The sequence below is a fragment of the Bolinopsis microptera genome, chromosome 2 (assembly GCF_026151205.1).
Source record: "Bolinopsis microptera isolate Bmic1 chromosome 2, MBARI_Bmic_1.0, whole genome shotgun sequence".
In the NCBI taxonomy this organism is placed as follows: Eukaryota; Metazoa; Ctenophora; class Tentaculata; order Lobata; family Bolinopsidae; genus Bolinopsis; species Bolinopsis microptera.
In genome coordinates, this window is record NC_087073.1 from 11,926,074 (window position 1) to 11,946,164 (window position 20,091).

Genomic DNA, 20,091 nt, shown 5'->3' on the forward strand with positions numbered 1-20,091 from the left:
GCCATCATATTGACTTGAAATGCGATGCATCATGACAGTGACAAGCAGAATAAAAACAAGAGTAGCTACACTAGATCTGATTCTAGGGGGGAGCAAGCACTGGGCACTTATTATATCATTAGTCCATATATGGTCTGATGCCTCCTGTCCAGGCACAATACCTTTGTTGCTAATTAGAGATCGTACATGCAGCCTTTACACGGTCCTCTCGCACCAAGCAAGAGAGATCTCACTCTCTACTCTCCTTCACTGCCAGATGATGAATCATTCATCACTCTCTACACCTGACAAACTTGCTTTTGTTATGCTTATATCCCACTCATTATACGAAACATAACCTAAACCCGCTCAGAGTGAGGGAGGGAGAGGGAGAGAGAGGGAGAGAGAGGGAAGAGGACCACCCAATGAAACTCAGTAAGGGTTTTGGGACTGTTAATTACAGTTGTGTTTCTTCAATACAATTATATCGGCCTGCTCTAGGACCACAGTATTGTGGCACAATACTAGTGTACTGACAGGAGGCCCAATAAGAGGCCGGGAAGCATGTAACCGACCAATGGTTGGTACCTCCAGGACGTCAGGTAAGAGGCACTGTGTCAGTCGTCATAATAATATGATCATAGGGGGTAATGAGGTGGCTTAGGTGCGCTGCTGACGCGGCCATATCACAGCTTGTGACATCAGGAGAGAGAGAGAGAGAGAGTGTGCGCCCCTGGAGATTAGGGACAATCCAGGGTACGGAGACCTCTAATATACAATCACATTATACAATAGCACAGAGGGTCATCTATGTTGCTTCAATGTTATAACATGAAAATGTTGGAATCTGTACGTACTGTTTCGTTTGGAGTCATAAGCAATTCAGCTTCACACAAAAAAGCGTACGAAAGTTCACAGATATGACTAGAACGTTATTTCGGAAAACAGAAAGAAAATATGGATCTAAAACTGACGAAACAGGACAAGAACTATGCTTTATAATGTAAACGAGATAAAATCTTTCCTGATATCTAATTAGTAATTAAATATGTCACGATCTCGTTTCAAATTGAATTACCATTGATTCTGTGGTTCTGACTATAAGATAATAAGGTATTAATCTATTAATTGATACTTTTACAGGAAATTTCATTAAGATAAAATGAGCGGTTCGTTATTACTTCGTTAGGGGTTGTAGTGAGCAGTGTAGCTGATTAGTTAATATAAAAGTTAATTTGACACGAACGCATCTATACGCTTTAATCTATGTAATGTAAGAGAAATAGAACCTGTCTTTAATTTCCTAATACATTGCGCTCATTTATTGACTTCCAACAAAGAAGCATCTTGGTATCGAGGAGTAAAACATGCTGCAATAGCTTGAGTCAATTGGTTAAGTAACCAACTTATAATTTGTTTGACAAAGTCATCAAACTCTGTATAATAGTAAAATTCTATCGAAAATATGTAATAGAAAATCAAATAAGACACTTTGACATACCAGTTATATCATAGCAACTCTTCAGTGGAACACAAATGACAAACTGCATTCCATAAATAACATGCTTCAAATCCAAACTCTTTACAGGCACGGTGGGGGTTCAACGACCTATTTTGACAACAACTAAATGTAAAAAATTCCTATCGAAAAAACCAGTCGCTGCCTCCCCACCTCCTGCTGCATCACCTCTCTCATGAACAAGTTTCCTGGGTGATGCAGCTCTACAAACAACAATTTTCAAACTCAGTTCTGGAAACACGCTGATAATACTCACCTTAGCATTGAGGAGATTGGTTTTGGTTTTGAATATGAACTTAACCATCTCCTAACGGGATTTGGAGACGAAGTCACCCGTTTCTCATGATATATACATGACTCTGGAGAGAGAGAGTACAGAGTGAGATATATGTCTCACTAGTTATTATAGGTGAGAGTAATATTGAGTAATAATATTGAGAGTAATATTGAACATGGGACTGTAGATTCGGTTATTTTTAATTTATACATGACGTTCAATCTCAATATTTTCAACCGAATATATTACATATTTGGCATGTTTCATTTTGTGGTGCGTATCGTCATGCTGTGACAGGTACAAACTATAACCACCCCTGCACTGGCCTGATAAATCGGACCACAAAAGTGACGTCTTGATTTTATACTCTTCGTGAAAACCGGATATAATACTGATTGACACAGCAATATATACATTCACCATCAAGATAAAACTGATGTCTCATTATAGCCGCTGAAATCGGGCAGATGAAAATCTCAACGCAGCTAAAAGTGATGACATAATATGAGGCACCATGCAGGATGCTAAGCGGGATCCAGTAATACAATTAGTTCAACTCAGCCCAGCATGAAAAGAGAACAGGGTCACGGTGGAATGGTATCAACGACTTTCATTCTACACTCGGGTAACGGGTTGCGTAAAAAACGGACAATAATTATTTTGTTGACGATACATACTTGAGTATATGTTTTCGCCAATCAATATCAGTGTACAGTAGCAGGGTGATATGTAGATTGTACGGACTAGTAGATGTGATCTGGTGAAAGATTCTGCGCAAAAATGTTTGCATACGTTTTTCCATACACTCTATTCAGACTCATGTGAGTCTATTCAGACTCATAAGTATACATAGCCTATAATTAACTATTGAGCAAAGTTATGCAAAGACACTCCAAAAAATGTACCAATTTCTAGAGGATCGACGTTCGGCAACTGACACGGACAAAAATCGCGCATAGTTCGTACAAACAAACAAGGGATAAGACAGCGCAAATGAACTCACAATTCACATGTCATGTTCCATTGTTTCGGCTTTTTAGGTCACAATCCTTCAAACAATCAAAGTTCGAAAAGAATACAGTAGATGTCATGTTGGACATACAATTGGAGACTTCCGTTGTAAACAAGAAAGAACCATGAACAAAATCATTTCGTATTCAACCATATGTACACTGTACAGTGTACACCATGACATGGTGGAACAATACAAATGTGATGAAGGAACTGATGATGATCTGACAACAGTAAAAATATCGATTATAAGCAGTTCACTTTAATGTGAACTGCTATATATAAGCAGTTCACTTTAATGAAACTTAAACTCAACTGTCAATATCAATCGGATTTCGTAGAAGTAACTTTAAAACTTTAAACTGTAAACTTAACGAAATACCATTACTACACATCGATTGGAACACAGCAGATTCTCACAACTAGGTTAAAACTCCTAACAGTCATATTCATGGTGTGAAGCACTTCTATTATATGCCAAAGAGAGGAAAAGGTAACAAAACCAGTTACAGCGGATACTAAGCATGCAGTTAAACTATTTTCATGACGGTCTGCTGAAGTGCGAAAAGTGCTGAAGATAGGCACTGAATGTCGGGTCTTTGAGTAATTCTACCACGTGGCCGGTTAGAAGTTGCACGTGGGCTAAAGTGCCAACACCTCTTTCACAGAGAGGATATTACTGTGTATTGTCAATAATTTAAGGGAAACATGGGGGAATGCAGGCATGAACTAAAGTATTTGCACTTTTATGGAAATTGCTCAAATAAGGTTCGCTCACGAGTTTTATTAAGATGATTATCTAGGAGTTTCAAGTCATTGTTGCCTGCATTAAAGCTCAATTGAACACCAATTTAAACAAACTACGGAGTACTGTATAAATTAAACAAAACACGAGCGCCGGTGAAATTAACGACAAACCCTCGTGTAGTGTTTGAGAACAGTCCGCTCAATAAAAGACTGCAATAAACCGTACCCGTCAATATTTCATTATTACATAGTTACATGAGTAATCTTTTTAGGACTGATATTGTTTCTATTTCTTTGTCTTAGTAGCCGATAAAAGAAATGCAATCAGACATAAGTAAGAGCTGAGTACCATTGACACATTAAGTTTTATCAAAAATTATGACCGGAAACAATGACTATGAGCAGTTCAAGTAGTGATCAGCGTAATTATTTGCACCAGAGAGCGTACTGCTGGAATGTAAAATAAGGGCCGCCAATGAAAGGGCCGATAAAGTATATACTCAATTGACTAATAAGGGCCGATAAAGTTGTTGCACTAATGACAAATAAGGGCCATTCATAAAAGGGCCGGTTAAGTTTTTGCTCAAATGTCAAATAAGGGCTGGCGAGGGAGTTATGCGGAGCATGTTGGACAACTCGATATAAAATGCTGCAACTTCAAGCCACAAAATCCAGTCAGTCTAGACTCCGGACTCCTAGAAAAACAGAGACAGTTGAACACTTAATTAAACGAAGACTAGAAGACGCTCAGGTTTAAGAGGATAGGCCGAGCTAGTTGAAGTAAAACTTTGTTATAACTGACAAAAACCGAGACAAACCCCATCTGTCAAGTCGGTCTACCTTTCGATTGCTTCACACCGCAAGGGATCGAAACCAATTTGCTAGGATATCAACAGTTTGCGAGAACTGGAGGAGGGGACTGCACCGCACAAAACGTACTCTTTAGACACACGTTAGAGGTACTTGAAGTCCAGAGACAATAGAAGCTCAGATAGACCTGGTCAACAACAATGTAGCTGGCACACGTACCCGGGAAAATGTTTCGAAATAGGGAGACATTTCTACAATATTTGCAGAAGATAGCAGCCATGGGAGACAGAAAAATGATGGTGATACGCTCAGTACAATGGCAGATGTGGTACTGTTTAGAGAAAGCTATTAATATAGATACTAACCGTGGTCACAGAGTTTGCCATAATTAATATTCATTTGAGTCATTAATTTCGATAGTAACGGACAATGGAGGTGCAGGTGAATTGAGCTTCTTCCTCGATTTGCAGAAGCCCGGCGTGATAACAGCACGTTTAGATTACTAACAGATTCCATACGATTAAATGAGGAATTGTTCGAGATATTGTGCAACGAAACCTTAATTATAGCAGTAGGATTGTTGTCGGCTCCAGTATAACAATCTCAATTTGCAGGTCTTTGTCGATCGGGGGCATACTCAATGAACTTACGAGCAAGCAAAGGAAGGCAGAGAATTGAAGAGCCACCTCTTGCTGATATTACAGTTCATCACACGACTCATTTTATACTTAATTGCTATTATAAGTACGAAATTAATATTACTATATGCCCTAGTACATCTAACTTGCTGGGAGAATCTCGGAGCCTGCAGCTATGATCACACTACATAAGACAATGACAATGACTGTATGATATTCAGTATCCTACATCTCTTAAGGAGTGGAAGGATCACGTGCACATGCCTACAAAATACAATCGAATTCTGAAGATGACACAAACTTCGTCCGTTTTGTTCTCGGAGCTGACGGCAATATCAATCAATATTAATCAATACCTCAATAGAGTCTATCAACAACATTTGTTTGAAGGCGAAATACCGAATCGGAACATCAGTTGTCTTATCTTGGAATGGCAAGGCTGTTCAGGGAAGAGTTATTATTAGGAATATGTTTAAACCGTATAAATTATAGGACGGCAAAACCAGCTTTTGTTCCGACTTGGAGAATGTTCCGGAGGAATCTGAAGAATTTATAAATAATAGAGCAATGTGAGAGAAACAAAGCAAGTAAATTATGCGACTAGAAGAGGAGAAGGGATCAACACTGCATATCACAGGGGAAACAATGCTGCTATAATTATGATATTGTACGATTTAATCTATATGTGTGTTGGGCAGAGAGTGCACGGGACGTGTCAAGGATCCTTCTTGTGTACCAATAGCATAGCCTAGCTTCATTACCCTGACTAAGCTCTGATACCCCGACCAAGCTTCATTATCCTGACTAAGCTCTAATACCCCGACCAAGCTTCATTACCCTGACTAAGCTCTAATACCCCGACCAAGCTTCATTACCCTGACTAAGCTCTGATAGCCCGACCAAGCTTCATTACCCTGGCTAAGCTCTAATACCCTGATCAAGCTTCATTACCCTGACTAAGCTCTAATACCCCGACCAAGCTTCATTACCCTGACTAAGCTCTGATAGCTCGACCAAGCTTCATTACCCTGACTAAGCTCTGATACTCCGACCAAGCTTCATTACCCTGACTAAGCTCTAATACCCCGACCAAGCTTCATTACCCTGACTAAGCTCTGATACCCCGACCAAGCTTCATTACCCTGACTAAGCTCTAATACCCCGACCAAGCTTCATTACCCTGACCAAGCTTCATTACCCTGACTAAGCTCTTATAGCCCGACCAAGCTTCATTACCCTGACTAAGCTCTGATAGCCCGACCAAGCTTCATTACCCTGACTAAGCTCTGATACCCCGACCAAGCTTCATTACCCTGACCAAGCTTCATTACCCTGACTAAGCTCTAATACCCCGACCAAGCTTCATTACCCTGACCAAGCTTCATTACCCTGACTAAGCTCTAATAGCCCGACCAAGCTTCATTACCCTGACTAAGCTCTGATAGCCCGACCAACCTTCATTACCCTGACTAAGCTCTGATACCCCGACCAAGCTTCATTACCCTGACTAAGCTCTAATACCCCGACCAACCTTCATTACCCTGATTAAGCTCTAATACCCTGACCAAGGTCCGATAGCCTAGCCAAGATTTAATACCCTGGCCTAGTTCCATGATACCTTGACAAAGCTCCCTGACTAAGCTCTAATAACTAACTAAGCTCTAGTACCCTGACTAATACTATAGTGCAATTGTTGTTTGGTCTCATTGTGAACACACCTGAGAACGTACGTCATAGCCAGAGGGATTAATTACCGAACCGAACAAGAGCAGTTTTATTATTTGTAGATAACTTTAGATAAATGGTATGTTTCTATGAGTGGTTGGTTCCCAAGCTGGGAAACTGAAGAAGTGCTATAACAGTGGACGGTTCTTAAATCGCACTATAAAATCTGATCAATGAGTCCATTGTGTCTGCGTGTTGAAATGGAACGACGTTTTAACTTTTGATGTAGAAATTACATGACAGGAACGTCCTTTTTCATCTCACAATTACAAGTTGCATATTAATTTCCTTAGCAGTAAATATTTAACATGTTCTTTTTTTTGGAAAGATTGTAGTTATACAACAAATATTTTTGAGATGAATACCTACTCACTCGGAACAGATCTTAGTTCAACTCTATCATGGAGACAATAAACTCTGATAATAGCAAATTATAGATCAGAGCTTAACTCTAGCAACAGACACAATAAACTTACTGAACAATTCGACCGTAGAAAAGAATTAACGTTAACTCAGTGAATCTTAGTTCAACCCTATTGGAGATTAGAGAAGAAACAATAAATTCACTGAACAGATCCCAGTTCGTTGATTTGACCTAGATGAACAGAGACAATACAAACCCTACTCGAGCTAGCGTTTATGATTGCAATCAAACTAGCATATAACACTCACAGAGAATCACTTGAATTGCAAGCCCGGTAGGCAAAGAAGAAGGTTGCGATATTACATATTAACACTGAACACATAGTATTGCTTGTCTATCCCGAGCAAGCATGATACAAGAGTTTATGATAAGTTTATCTCCTCTAACAATATAAAGCGTATCTCACTCTTTAACAGACCTCCTTCTCTCGCTCTCACATGAATAAACGTATCTTTCTAACGTGCCTGGAGCTGAAACACGGGTACAGCTGCAGATGATAGTTTATGATGCATATCATTATACTTACTGCTCAGTAACGCTTATCATATGAATAAAACTACTCTGATCTCTGGTACTCGTACAGAAGGAGAGAAGGAGGAGAAGCAGGCATGGTAATTAATCAAAACTAGATTGGTAGCTCGGACAATGGGTCCTTTAGTCGGGCCGCTACCTTGCTTGTTCAGATGGTTACAAATGTAAGATACATTTTGTGTAATTAGTACTTTACTACGTGTAGCCAGGAGGCCATGGGAACCGAAAATGCGCGGTAAATATGAGCACGTGAGACACTTTCTGGTGGTGGGTAAACACTGGTCCGTCTTAATTCAGGTCAGAACCATGGATATACATACTGAGATAGAATGTACTTTTAAAACTGTACGTATTACTCCTGGACCGGGGCCCCGGGGGTACGGGTGGTGATAGCTGAGAAATCTTAAGCTTTTTTCAAGATGAAATTGACGCATGGATGATCTGTTGATTTAGATGCCCGAATTAGAATCTCCGAATATATTGATTTAGATGCCCGAATTAGAATCTCCGAATATTTGCTTCCGAGTACAGATGATCTGCGGTACATGAGCCACCTTGCCAACAATGCCCTTGGAAAACATGCCAGGATATAAAGGCAGGATTTGTGTCAGTACTGAGCTGTGCCAAGCTTCTAGGTCTTGAAATTTAAATTAGAGTTCGCAATTAAAAGAATGCAATGCAATAGAGGAGGCTGAAAAGAGGATGTTACTAGGCACCTGACTGAAACACAGTGAAAAGTACGACCAGTGTATATTACATATTTTCAGAGAGAATGCAAGCTGAGCAGCATATGTCCACATTTGTGTGATCCGTGAGAAACGAACCGTAAGCAAAACAGTCCATAATATGTATGTAACATAACATATGTACTGTACAAGATGCGGAAACCAATGCCATGGAAGAGCTGTACCATACGCTGTATAAGATATTGGCCAACATGTGCGCTACAGAATTGGAGATTTCGAGCTCATCCGCCCACGTGACCGCGGTTAATCGCTCCATTATCCACTTTTCAAATCCTTGAGACGTTCACTCAGGTATTGCCAATGACGTACGTACTCTGACATGGGATCATGAAATGAGGGTACGGACTCCGTTACAGAGATACTCCAGGGAGACGGGGTTGTTTTAGTGATCTCCAGCTCACAGGGCACGTACAATTACTGGTAGATAGATTCTTAGAACAAGTGTTGCTAAGCGCAGGGATGATGCACGGTTTGTAGGTCACGTGAGCGCTCGCTGCCAATCAGCATTATGGTTACACACTCTAATGGCGGGATTGTTCGAGGATGGCTAAAGTAGAAATAGAAGAGAAGAAGTTATCTATAGCACAATGTACATGAAACCGAAAGTTAAGCAATTACCTTGAGTAACTGAAATTGCGCAGTGGTTATCTTGATATATCTTATAGCAGGAATGATGGCTTTTTGGCCTCGGTGCAGAACTTAGTGACTCTCCCTGAAGAAACTAAAAGCCCCACCATCACAGCGGGGAGTTCCTAGAGACAAGTTGGCTCCAGCAGCACATCCAGCATGCATCAGTGCTTTTCTTATTAATGGTAGAAGGTCCCTGAAATCTATGGTCTTCACTCGTGCTCTTAAGATTGATCACTGTAAACTCTAGGTTAGGGTTCGAGTAACCGATTGTCTCTACTTCACAATCATTTTCCCAACTAAAGCATGTCATTATGTTGATGAGGGTGTAGCTGCAGTTGCAATGTCAAATGGGGTTGGTGAGGTGGGGTCATAGACTCACCCATGGCAACCCCAGATTTTACTACATATCTGCTGAATGGCCACGATTAACTCAGCGATAAACGGTCGCTCGATTCCCAAAGCGAGGATGTTGGAGCTGTTTGATACGGATCTCGCTGGTTTGCGTAAAACCTCACCAACATGCTCCTGCATGTCAGTTGATCCCTCTAGCAGGGAAACAAGGACAACTCATTAGTAATAGCTCACTTGTATACGGACTCCTTATTGTTATAAAGATTGTACAGAGCAGAGGGTTGGTGAGGGTTATTTTGGGATCCTAAATTGAATCGGGGGACTGTTTAAAGCAGATTAGTGTATCTATAAGGTAAATTGGGGTACCATCTCTACTATCAATAGTCTATACGACCAATAGTTGCAACTTGCACTGCGAATTATGAAGGATCTAAAATTTGTCTGAAAATCTCACTAAACATTCCGCATAGCACAATGATAATTACCACCAAGTCATTGGTTAAGTTGTACCCGGTAACAACTAATTAATATGATTTACTCAGAGTATATAATTAGGTCAACAGCGGAGATACCAGAAAAAACATGTTTCTGTTGCCTGCCATGGAGACATTCCAGTCGCAATGTGCCCAATGACATAATTGTAAAAACATGGTAACGGATCGTCCCGGCAAAAAGAAGCATCACAAAAATAATCTAGACGCTATGCAACGAGCGAAAAATACAGTAATTCTTCAAATTAGAGCCAATGACTCAAACGGGTTAGAGTTGAGAGTTAAACACTATGTAATCCATTAAAGTACTGCCATTACTAAGCGATCGTTTGATTGATCCCCTCAACACGCAGAGCACGTTTTTAACATGATTATTGGAACCCTGCTGTCCCTCTGAAACTTCTTTGTGGATTACGCTAATCGCTCCATATTTAATCGAGGGAGGAACAAAAATTACTTTCGTATTTACACGAGGGTAAACAAATTTATCAGACTGGAAGTCTAGCCAAATGGCACAAGCATTTGAAGACACGGGTTTTTTAACTTGATACTTGACTTGACATTATTAAATGGATCATGCTCGCTCGAAAAGCTGCAAAATGTTCAGTACGTTAAAAGTGGAATTCTTTTAACTTCTTAACAATTGAGTGTCTCTCAAAGCTGTGCTGCTCAAACTCAAAGGATGTAGCGATCAGGCTGTAAGACTGAGAGTGCGTTGAAACCGACTAAGTTCGCTGCTGGGTTTTGGTGACGAACCCAGATTAAAATCATGAACAGTTAGTCAGTAAAACCAGAAAAGAGAAACAGAATGATACCCAAGACTCAACACAAAAGATTTCAGATGATCTTCCAATAAAGGCCGTCGCTGATTATCGCATTATTATTTTGTAAAATATTTCACGACTGAATGAAACCCTTAAAAATGATATTCGCTAGCTAGGTAGCAATTCTCAGAGCTAGTCGTTTGATGTGAGTTGGGGATACCCAAACAGCGATCTTGTGAAAGTGATTGAGCAACACCTCAAACGGGCGCGACGAAGCAATAAACGCACGCGGGGAATGGTCCAGTTAAAATACACCCTGCTCGGACTTTAAAAACCTTCGCAGACAAGGCAAAAATTAGGGCAAAGCTCGGAGGGTTTTAAAATGCTAAATTCCAGGTTAAAATTAAAGTACAACACATCGACCAAACATAGCTGGGAGAATTTTGCTACATTTTTGCCCGGTATGCGTCAAGTTGTGGTAAACTAATCGGAAAATACTGGTAAAGAGTTACCCTCACAAATTGGGAAGTCTAAATCGGATTCCGAATCAGTCTGCAACTTATTGGCCAAATCCGTCAATCCTACTTGAGCGAACAAAGTAGCGACTTACACACTTTATCCCACAGAGAAATATAAACCAGACGCGCACAAAAAGTAAGACAAATAATGCAGCCCAACAAAAAGTAGCCGGATTATAATTCGCTGCTCAGCAGTGTATTTAGGTGAACCAATGCACAGTGCACTGCAGTCACGGGAACCCCTCCTCGCAACACATAAATGGTGATTAGTAACCACAGAAGCTGCTGTGGCTGACCAGTGGCAGTAGTCTTAAAGATCGGAGAGCTCTTCTCCAGATCCATATCAGTACACACGAAATCAGGCTCTCAGCTCGAGAGCAGCCAGCTCTAATCTCTATAAGAAATCTTGGACCGTTCGCGAAGACCAAATTATTTGTTCGGGCGACGGGAGCTAACAATAGGGTCCACACTCCCGTGGAGCGCCAGCTAATTGTATAGAGATGATGACGATGCCTATACAGTGTATTATAGCGTATCTTCCCTAAACTGGTCGGGCATTACTTTGTAATTACAGTGTTATTTACAGACCATGATACCAGCAGCCGCCCTCTTCGAGTTTGAGTGGAGATCGTGTGATCCTTTTACCGGCCCGTTAATATCACACATTAAGCGATGTGTGACGTCATTTTAGATTATTCATGAGATTTTGAACTATTATTGTCGAGTATGAGGCTACTTAAGTATCAATTCCAAGTAGGTATTCTGTATTTTTGAATTAAAAATCCGGTAATTCTGCTGAAATTTTATTAATGAAAAGATGATGTCAAAACAACAAAGCAGGGAAAACTGAAAAACTTGATATGAATGACAACATTCCGTCAACATGAGGTTAATAAAGGAAAAAAGCGAATTAAGGCGGACTTACAGAATATCCTTCATAAACTCTATGACATTAGTAGAATAATGCAATAAAACTTTTATTGTATTATTCTACTAATGTCATAGAGTTAACTACCACAGAAGATATTACAAAGTTGTTCATAGTTTGAACTAGTATTTCGTCAAGTAGATAATGATATGCTTGGAGACTGAAGACTGGTGTGGCCCAGCTTCTGCTTACAACGGAGTTTAAAGTGTTACGTAATTACATTAACGCTTAGATCCCAACAAGACTTTAGAATAGTCGTGTCTTCTGAGGAAAAAAACAAAGCTGGCTATACTATTTGTTTACTGATAACAACTCAAAATGTGGTGAAAGGTACGTTGTTTTGGTTAAGGGGAGAGGAAGAATGTTATTGTTAAGGCGCGCGCCCTATTTAAAAATTTCGAACGCTGATGAGTGATGCATGGTGTCATGTAGAGGATACATAGTGTCGCCTCAGTCGCCTCAGAGCTGATTTAAGACTCCTCTTGCTGGGCTAATCCTAAGATATTCCTTGAAACAATAGATTTTGTTCCCAGCGGAAATTGTTTATGAACCATTGTTAGTGGAAGTGGCCAGTATTAGGCGCGAGTCGAAAACGTTTGGACAAGCATAGCGGGATTTTTAATGGACCGGCGTTTTTATTATTTGCTTTTTAAAACCTTGGAGGAAGAACAAATAACAATCTATATAGCCTCAATAGTTGTTCAAGAATTGAGGAAAGACATGAGTTTTATTTTTAAATTGCAGGTACGTCAACAAATTTTAGCTTTTATATTCTTCTAATTTATGTTACCCTCATGATTAAGCAAATGAATTGAAATTTAATTGTAGAGTTTGCGGTGATTCAATTTTCAGCCTACTCATTTTGGAAAGATTATACTTGAACGATGCTTTATCATTATCCCATGTTTAGAAAAGTTCAATAATAATAATTGCTAGACATCGAAACTAAAATCTCCCAAAGGCCACAACCCGCGTACTACAACGATTTACCATCATAAACATGATAAAGGTTTTACAAGAATAAAATATCGAACAAACTTGGGCGTAATTGAATTTCTATGGGCATTGGGCAGTCATTAGAGTTAGACATATAAGATATCAATGCTATTGGATGGATCAAATAATCTTATAGTTTTATACTTTATAAGCTTATTCCTTTTACTAAGAACGGTGTAACGGTATCGTATGACTTGTATCATATCAATCTGTACTCACTTTTCTGTCTCGATCGGGGCTTTACAGTTTACAGAGTAATCATCCTAACAACTTAACAATCTGACCGACCGTTTTTCATAGGAAAAGAAATGCTCTATCCACAATTGTGAGCGGCAGCCCCACAATTTAGAAACATGTTTATAATTTACCGAGTTTTCCTGGGTTATAAGACTGTGGGAGACCAGACCGGGCTAACAAGCCTCTCCCATGTAACAGGAATAATGGAGACACTGTCTCCCTTATTTTGCCCAATTCATATCCAGACATCTAGTTCTAATCGCCTCAATATGGCATATGAGCTGAAAACGACGGCTTTTACTTTCTAAATTCAAAGCTACATTCCAGCATGTGCCGCGTGATTCATTTTCTTAAGTCCCACATGGCCCTAACTTGACTTCACTTAAGATGTTACTAGGTTTATTCTAATACTCAGATATCTCAGACATTATCCCAGATTATACCCTGGAGAGTTCCAATTTCATAGGACCAGCCGTCACAATGTTTCACAAATTTTCATTTTCACCGGATGATTATGCAGTCTCGTAATAATAATAATAATATCAGGCTCTGTGCAATTTGCTGTCCACTGTCCAGTGTCCAGGGTCTTGGATATCGTTATTCCTACTACCGTACGAAATAACTCTTGAGGATGAAATAGGCAAAAAAAGTTTTTTCCTACTGCTGGTACAGCTTCTCATGATTATTAATTACAAATCATTCTAAAATCATCAACATTTGATTGGCTTGACTCCATTGAAACATTTTAACAAGACTTTCCGCATAGACAAATTGAAATTGTTGGGTATATTCTGGAGATTGAGAAAAAAAAAACCGTTTCAAGCTAGTACTCTAGTAGGACTAGGCCTGTAATTTATCAATAACAAAGGAAGTCACAAGATTGTGACGTCACATTTTATCCTATTATTAATCACGCGCATCTTACTCCTGCTGCAGGCAATTCGGGCGATTCTAAAAATATCTCCATTTCTGCGAATTTTGCCTCAAAAGTCAAAACTCGTGCAAAGGTTTGTCCTAGGTTATGTTTTAGATTGTGATGTTAAATATCATATCCTTTTGGCATGATTTGCTGGTCATCTGATCATTGTTGATGTGTTCAACTCGAACTTCAAAGGCTCTTAACAACAATAATCCAACACCCGAGTTTACAGAAGCTGTTTTGAATATGTTCCCAGAAGCTTCTACCTCTCCATTATCCAGAAATAGCTTGACGTGGTGAAGTAAACTTAAAGTGGAAGAGTAAAGATGGATGTCGATACTTATTAAGCCGAGCACGAGGTATGATATGAATGATGACGAAGAACCTGAAGAAGTAGATTAGTGAATTGAAACAGATAATGCGAGCACTAATCTACAGGTTAGACGAATCAACAGGCGCCCGAAAAAGAAGTCAATCACAGCATAAAGCTTGAGGAATTTGTTTTTGTCATTGAAGACTAATGCTCCGATGCGATGCCAATTAGATTATGCTTTGTTTTTACATCGCTAATATTAAAATATTTTACTTATTTCTAAAATTCAGGTGTAGAATAATTGTGCTACATCTGTATAATGCGTATTATTCTAGGTTTTTTGTCTGACCGTTTCTAGTCTTAATTCACCTTGAATTGACGTGCACAACCGTAAATCGGCTTATCATGAAGGGAAACCTGCTGAAATGGCAGGCTCCAAGTTTCTTAAATTTTCAAGATTTTTAGTCTATAAGATTCTTGTTTAGATCTCCTGTAAATATTATTAAGAATTTGAAGGTCAATGCCAAAGATATATAATCGAGTTTCTTAATTTCCCGTTAATTCCAGGCAGGCAAACTGTTTCTTCTAGCCAGATTCTCTAGGAAAAACCGACTGCAAGTCAGGAAATTCGTCTGAAATTTCGCCCCAACTATGTTCTTTGCATTATTTTACTGTCATTGAACTACATAATATCTGTTGGATTTCTTAAACATCGAAGAGATGTACGTGGCCGTCTACAACTAGTCCCATTCTAAAGATGCTACCACTAGGCACCATTATTCGGCTTAACCGGCACCTTATTGATAGGTGTGATTATGTGTTCGATTACTCAACGAGTCCTTAATTTGGGCCCACTGGAAATTAAGTACGCGTACATGCGTAAAAAGGTACCGATAACATAAGATAGGTACCGGATCGATAAGAGTAAAAGAAATAAATCCAGGACAGCAAACACAGCCAGACATTGATTGCTTTGCAAGATGGTTCAACCTTATAATGCGATACCAGGCCTGTGAAATATAAGAAGCAATACAATCTTAAAAATTAGCCCTCTAGCCCCTGGGAGTATAATAACTCGACTGAGGCTGCCGATCTAGAGCAACAGAGAGTTATTTGTGACAATAATTTCAATCATGCAAAGAAAAGCAACAAAGGGATACATCTAATTATTTTTGAGTTTCACCGAAGATCGGTATATATATAAATACACGGGCCCGCACAGGAGCCTTCCGTAGTGGCTGATCAAGAATTACTAGATCATAAAACACTCGTGCCCATGTGACGAGTCATAATATGTATTTATATCCCATTATTTCTTTATAATAGGACTAGTCTAAGGAGTTACCATTGAGACTATTCTGGGCCCCCCTATTATGATTATACACAAGCTACTTGGATGGTAATGTTTTGTCATTACTCAATATCAGTCCAAGTTGTAGATTAGCTAATTGTTACATATAAAGCGCATTGTATCCACCATGGGTAGCACTCTAAAGCCGCTTTACAGCAAGCTGTTGCAGCTCCGATAGCACAGCACATCTTAGCTGCTCCAACAGTGCAGTGAAATGTTACCGCTGATAATGCTGATAATGCTGAAGATTTAAACCCTCCGAAATCCAACGAAAATTAGGGCTTGGTTGAATAATCCCCAATAAAAGATAGCTTCTAGACATATATCACATTGTAGCATTATAATGTGCAAATAATGCACACCACGTTTCCGAAATATTCTTGTTCGGCTGCACAAGAAAATAACAACCAGCAGTTGAGTGCCGAATAATTAGCAACAGTTTTATTATTGGTACTCACTTCTGTCAAGGAACTCTCTCTCGGCAGGCTTCAAGAAACCATCCACTACTAAAATTATCAGGTTGTTACATGCTACTCAATATCACTCAAAACACGCATAATAATATCATTGCTGATTATATAACACTTTTAAGTTTGCAAATTTTCCCTTTCTTTCAATAGAAAAGGGAAGCAGGCAAATAAAACAGGAGCAATTGGTGGATTGAGTGAGTTAGTGGGTGGTTGGTTGGTGCGGGGTAGACGGTCTTGTTTTAAAGAGGGGTGATTTAAGTGAAGCTAAGTCTGGATGTGGCCGGGTGTTAGGCAACACCTGGACTCGTGGCCAACATTCCTGCACGGTTTAACAGCGCCAACTGACGACAGCAAACAAGTGCCGGTAATTGCAGTTACCAGGTATGTTCAGGTGGGTCACATACACATAAACATACGTTCTTTTATATAAACATGCGGTATAAAACATAAACATACGGTCTTATTTTATAAACACGTGGTTTTATTAAAAACATGCGGTATAAAACATAAACATACGGTCTTATTTATAAACATACGGTTTTAATTAAAAACATACGGTATAAATATAATAAAAGAAAATAAGGCACAAACATACGGTTTCATATACATACGGTCTCGCTAAGAGAGAAACAAAAAACAGATTACTAAAATATACGAACTATGATTTTCTAAGGAAACACGCGGTATAAATTCACAAAACTAGACTCTTTCGCCTATTTATTTGCAGGGAGCTCTATAGTCTATAATCACAAATCATATAATCGACATTTTTTTGAATCTTTAGACGAATTTTGAGTCAAATTACGTAAGGATTATGTAAGGATAAAAACATAAAGTGTAACGATCCTTATTCTTCTGTGCCACGTTTTATATAGGGCAGAAACATTTAACAGTACTTATGCTGTATGCACACATAACACTTGTAATAAAGTAGCATTTTGCACCTCGCACTTAGTTGTGAAAGAAAATATTCGCAAAATTTCATCAAGAAATAAAACTTTAATATGGAAAAACAAGGAAATACAGTGTACACATACCTTTGACGGGCTATGTAAAATAGGAATGATAGATGAGTTTTAACGAAAACATATCCCAAAATTCCGACCCGTTAAAATTAGTACAATAATGTTTGTCCATTTTTATCAGGATTTAACAACTCCCTTGACAACAAGTTTACTATTCTACGGACATGATACTATAATAATACATTCTGCGTTTCACACCCTCCCGCTTCCCAGGTCTCGCTGAATCGTGATTACTGCTTATAAACTCGCATTATCAACAATAATATTACACATAATTATGACTGGTTAAAAGTTTAAAGACGGTTTATTAGATTAACCTAACGGAAATGAATTTCTCGAAAAAAACGTCAAAAAACTAAGTTGGAAACGGCCCAGAAAAGCAGGGCTCCAAGAGAATAACATTACACTGTCACAAAATACACGAAAAGGAGATTGAGTCTGGTTATTCAATATAATATATTGTACTTTAATATCTCGCGTATTAAGTTTAACATATATTTATTGAAGGTTACAATACGGAACGAAGCTTGAGAAATTATAGCACTATTTGAATGTGTTGATGATTGTTAGAAAGAGCATAAAGAGAATTATTGATCGCGCTTTGTCAGCGAAAACTTTAAAACTTTAGGGGGATTAACAGAATCGGAAACCCAATTATTTCGCACACTATTGATTCTGGGAAACCACAATTATTATCAAAGGACCGAAACCCACGCTCAATTTCTCCAACAACCCGGACGAATGTAAAATTAAGTTGAGGTGAATGATCAGTCTTGAGACTTACGACTATTGATAATATTTTCATCGCAATGAATGTATAAAACTGAATAAGTAAAAGGTTTTAGAGTTAGTTTGCACTGTAGGTCATTTTAAGGAATGAATTAAGCTTGACTGTGTGAGAACATAGTTATGTACAGCATAATAAAGTAAGATTGAGGCCGTTATATAAGACAGGTAACTTAACTCATGAAACTTTAAATTTGGAAACTACTGTTAGCTCCATTAGTTACCGCAAAGACAGGTACTGGTTATTTTTACTGCTATCGTATTAACTGTGACAGAATTGTTATCAATTTAATTGAAATCATTACCTCATATCCACATTTCATGAGAAAAAAAAGAACACGGCACAATAAGTCAAAGACGTGTTGAAATTTCCATTCCCAGCAAAAACTGAAATACATTGCAAATCGAATTAAGACTACAGCACGAGGCTAACGGAATAGCACCAAAAAGGTAGGCTGAGAGACATGGGGCACTGCACACGTACCTACTGTTATAGTCCATAATACCGTGTCATCACCCGGTAGTGGCCAGAAAAATACCACTCCACTCCCAACATAGTCCGTCACAACACAGAGACTTAAACTGTCATCTACTCGCACTACCAGAGCCATGTGTTAACTACGAAACAGTCTTGTTATAAGTGTCAACCAGCTGCTGCAGAGCTGTATTGTAAGGTTGATGAAGGGAAAGGCTGCTAGGTGGCCGGAGTTCTGGGGAACAGGGAATAGACTCTCAACAGTACTGGAGACACTACAACACTACTGGAGACACTACAACACTAGTAGAGACAGTGGCCGTTACATCACCTCATAATATAGTATTGTCATCTGCTGCACTGTGTAGCCCGCACTGAATGCCATTCAAAACCTTTTTTCAGGTTGTTAAGGCTCCGAGGGCCTCCTTTTTACAGCCTCAAATATTACACAATCTTAACAATTGACCGCCCCCGCTCTTCCACAACTCCCACCAGCACAACCCGCAGGTAATAATCTCTGATCAATCTGGAGGAGAGTCTATACTCTGCATCCTCACGTCAAGGTAATCAGGGACTATCATGTTAAATTCATGAGCACATTCTCAACCGGGATTCAAGTTTTTGACACAGGGCTGGACCTAGGATCTACACTGATGCAATTACAACATCAAACTGATACAACACGAAATTAATCACAATGTACCTGCTTTATATAGTAACAAACTAAAGAGAACCCCATTAATACGCTCTAAGCTCGATAATAAACAGATGAATTATAAACTATGTACATTAAATATTAACAATGGGTAATAAGAGAATTTCATAAGTGCGCATTAAAAGCCTGGTTTCAATTACATAGATCAATTTACACAATCCAATGGTTCTCTGATTTTATTTAAGTCAAGCAGTAAGAAGCTCCATCAAGAGCAGCCACAGTTATAGTACATCAGTAAGTCGGTCAGTCAGTCAGTCAGTTAGCCAGTCAGTCAGTCAGTCAGTCAGTCGGTCAGTCGGTCAGTCGGTCAGTCGGTCAGTCGGTCAGTCAGTCAGTCAGTCAGTCAGTCGGTCAATCGGTCAGTCGGTCAGTCGGTCAGTCGGTCAGTCGGTCAGTCAATCGGTCGGTCGGTCGGTCGGTCGGTCGGTCGGTCGGTCGGTCGGTCGGTCGGTCGGTCGGTCGGTCGGTCGGTCGGTCGGTCGGTCGGTCGGTCGGTCGGTCGGTCGGTCGGTCGGTCGGTCGGTCGGTCGGTCGGTCGGTCGGTCAGTCGGTCGGTTGGTCAGTGCGCAATAAACAAATGGTTGTCGACAGTGTGTCGAAGGTTGCAGGGCGTACTGCCATTCTGCACGATGTAAGCGGTTTTTAAAAGTTTGTTCCTCGTTAAGCCTCAACACCTGTGCCGACATCTCCCAACCAATGAGCCTTAACAAGTTTC

General features: G+C 39.5%; 1 protein-coding gene across 4 annotated transcripts in view; it reads right to left on the reverse strand.

Annotated features, from left to right (window-relative positions):
• LOC134811929 (sodium channel protein type 9 subunit alpha-like) overlaps window positions 1-20,091 on the reverse strand; it is a 105,906-nt gene that overhangs the window by 66,025 nt on the left and 19,790 nt on the right. The window contains exon 1 of one of the 4 annotated variants that reach the window (XM_063819091.1): window positions 16,364-16,437. The exons of 1 other annotated variant lie outside the window; for it this stretch is intronic. Coding sequence is in view for 2 of the 3 variants with exons in the window: in XM_063819085.1 (XP_063675155.1) it covers window positions 1,755-1,802 (48 nt within the window). In the remaining variant the exon portion in view is untranslated. Of the gene's footprint in view, window positions 1-836; window positions 983-1,754; window positions 1,854-16,363; window positions 16,438-20,091 lie in introns of those variants that run through there. 2 more of the 4 variants (XM_063819085.1, XM_063819086.1) reach the window with 2 other exon arrangements.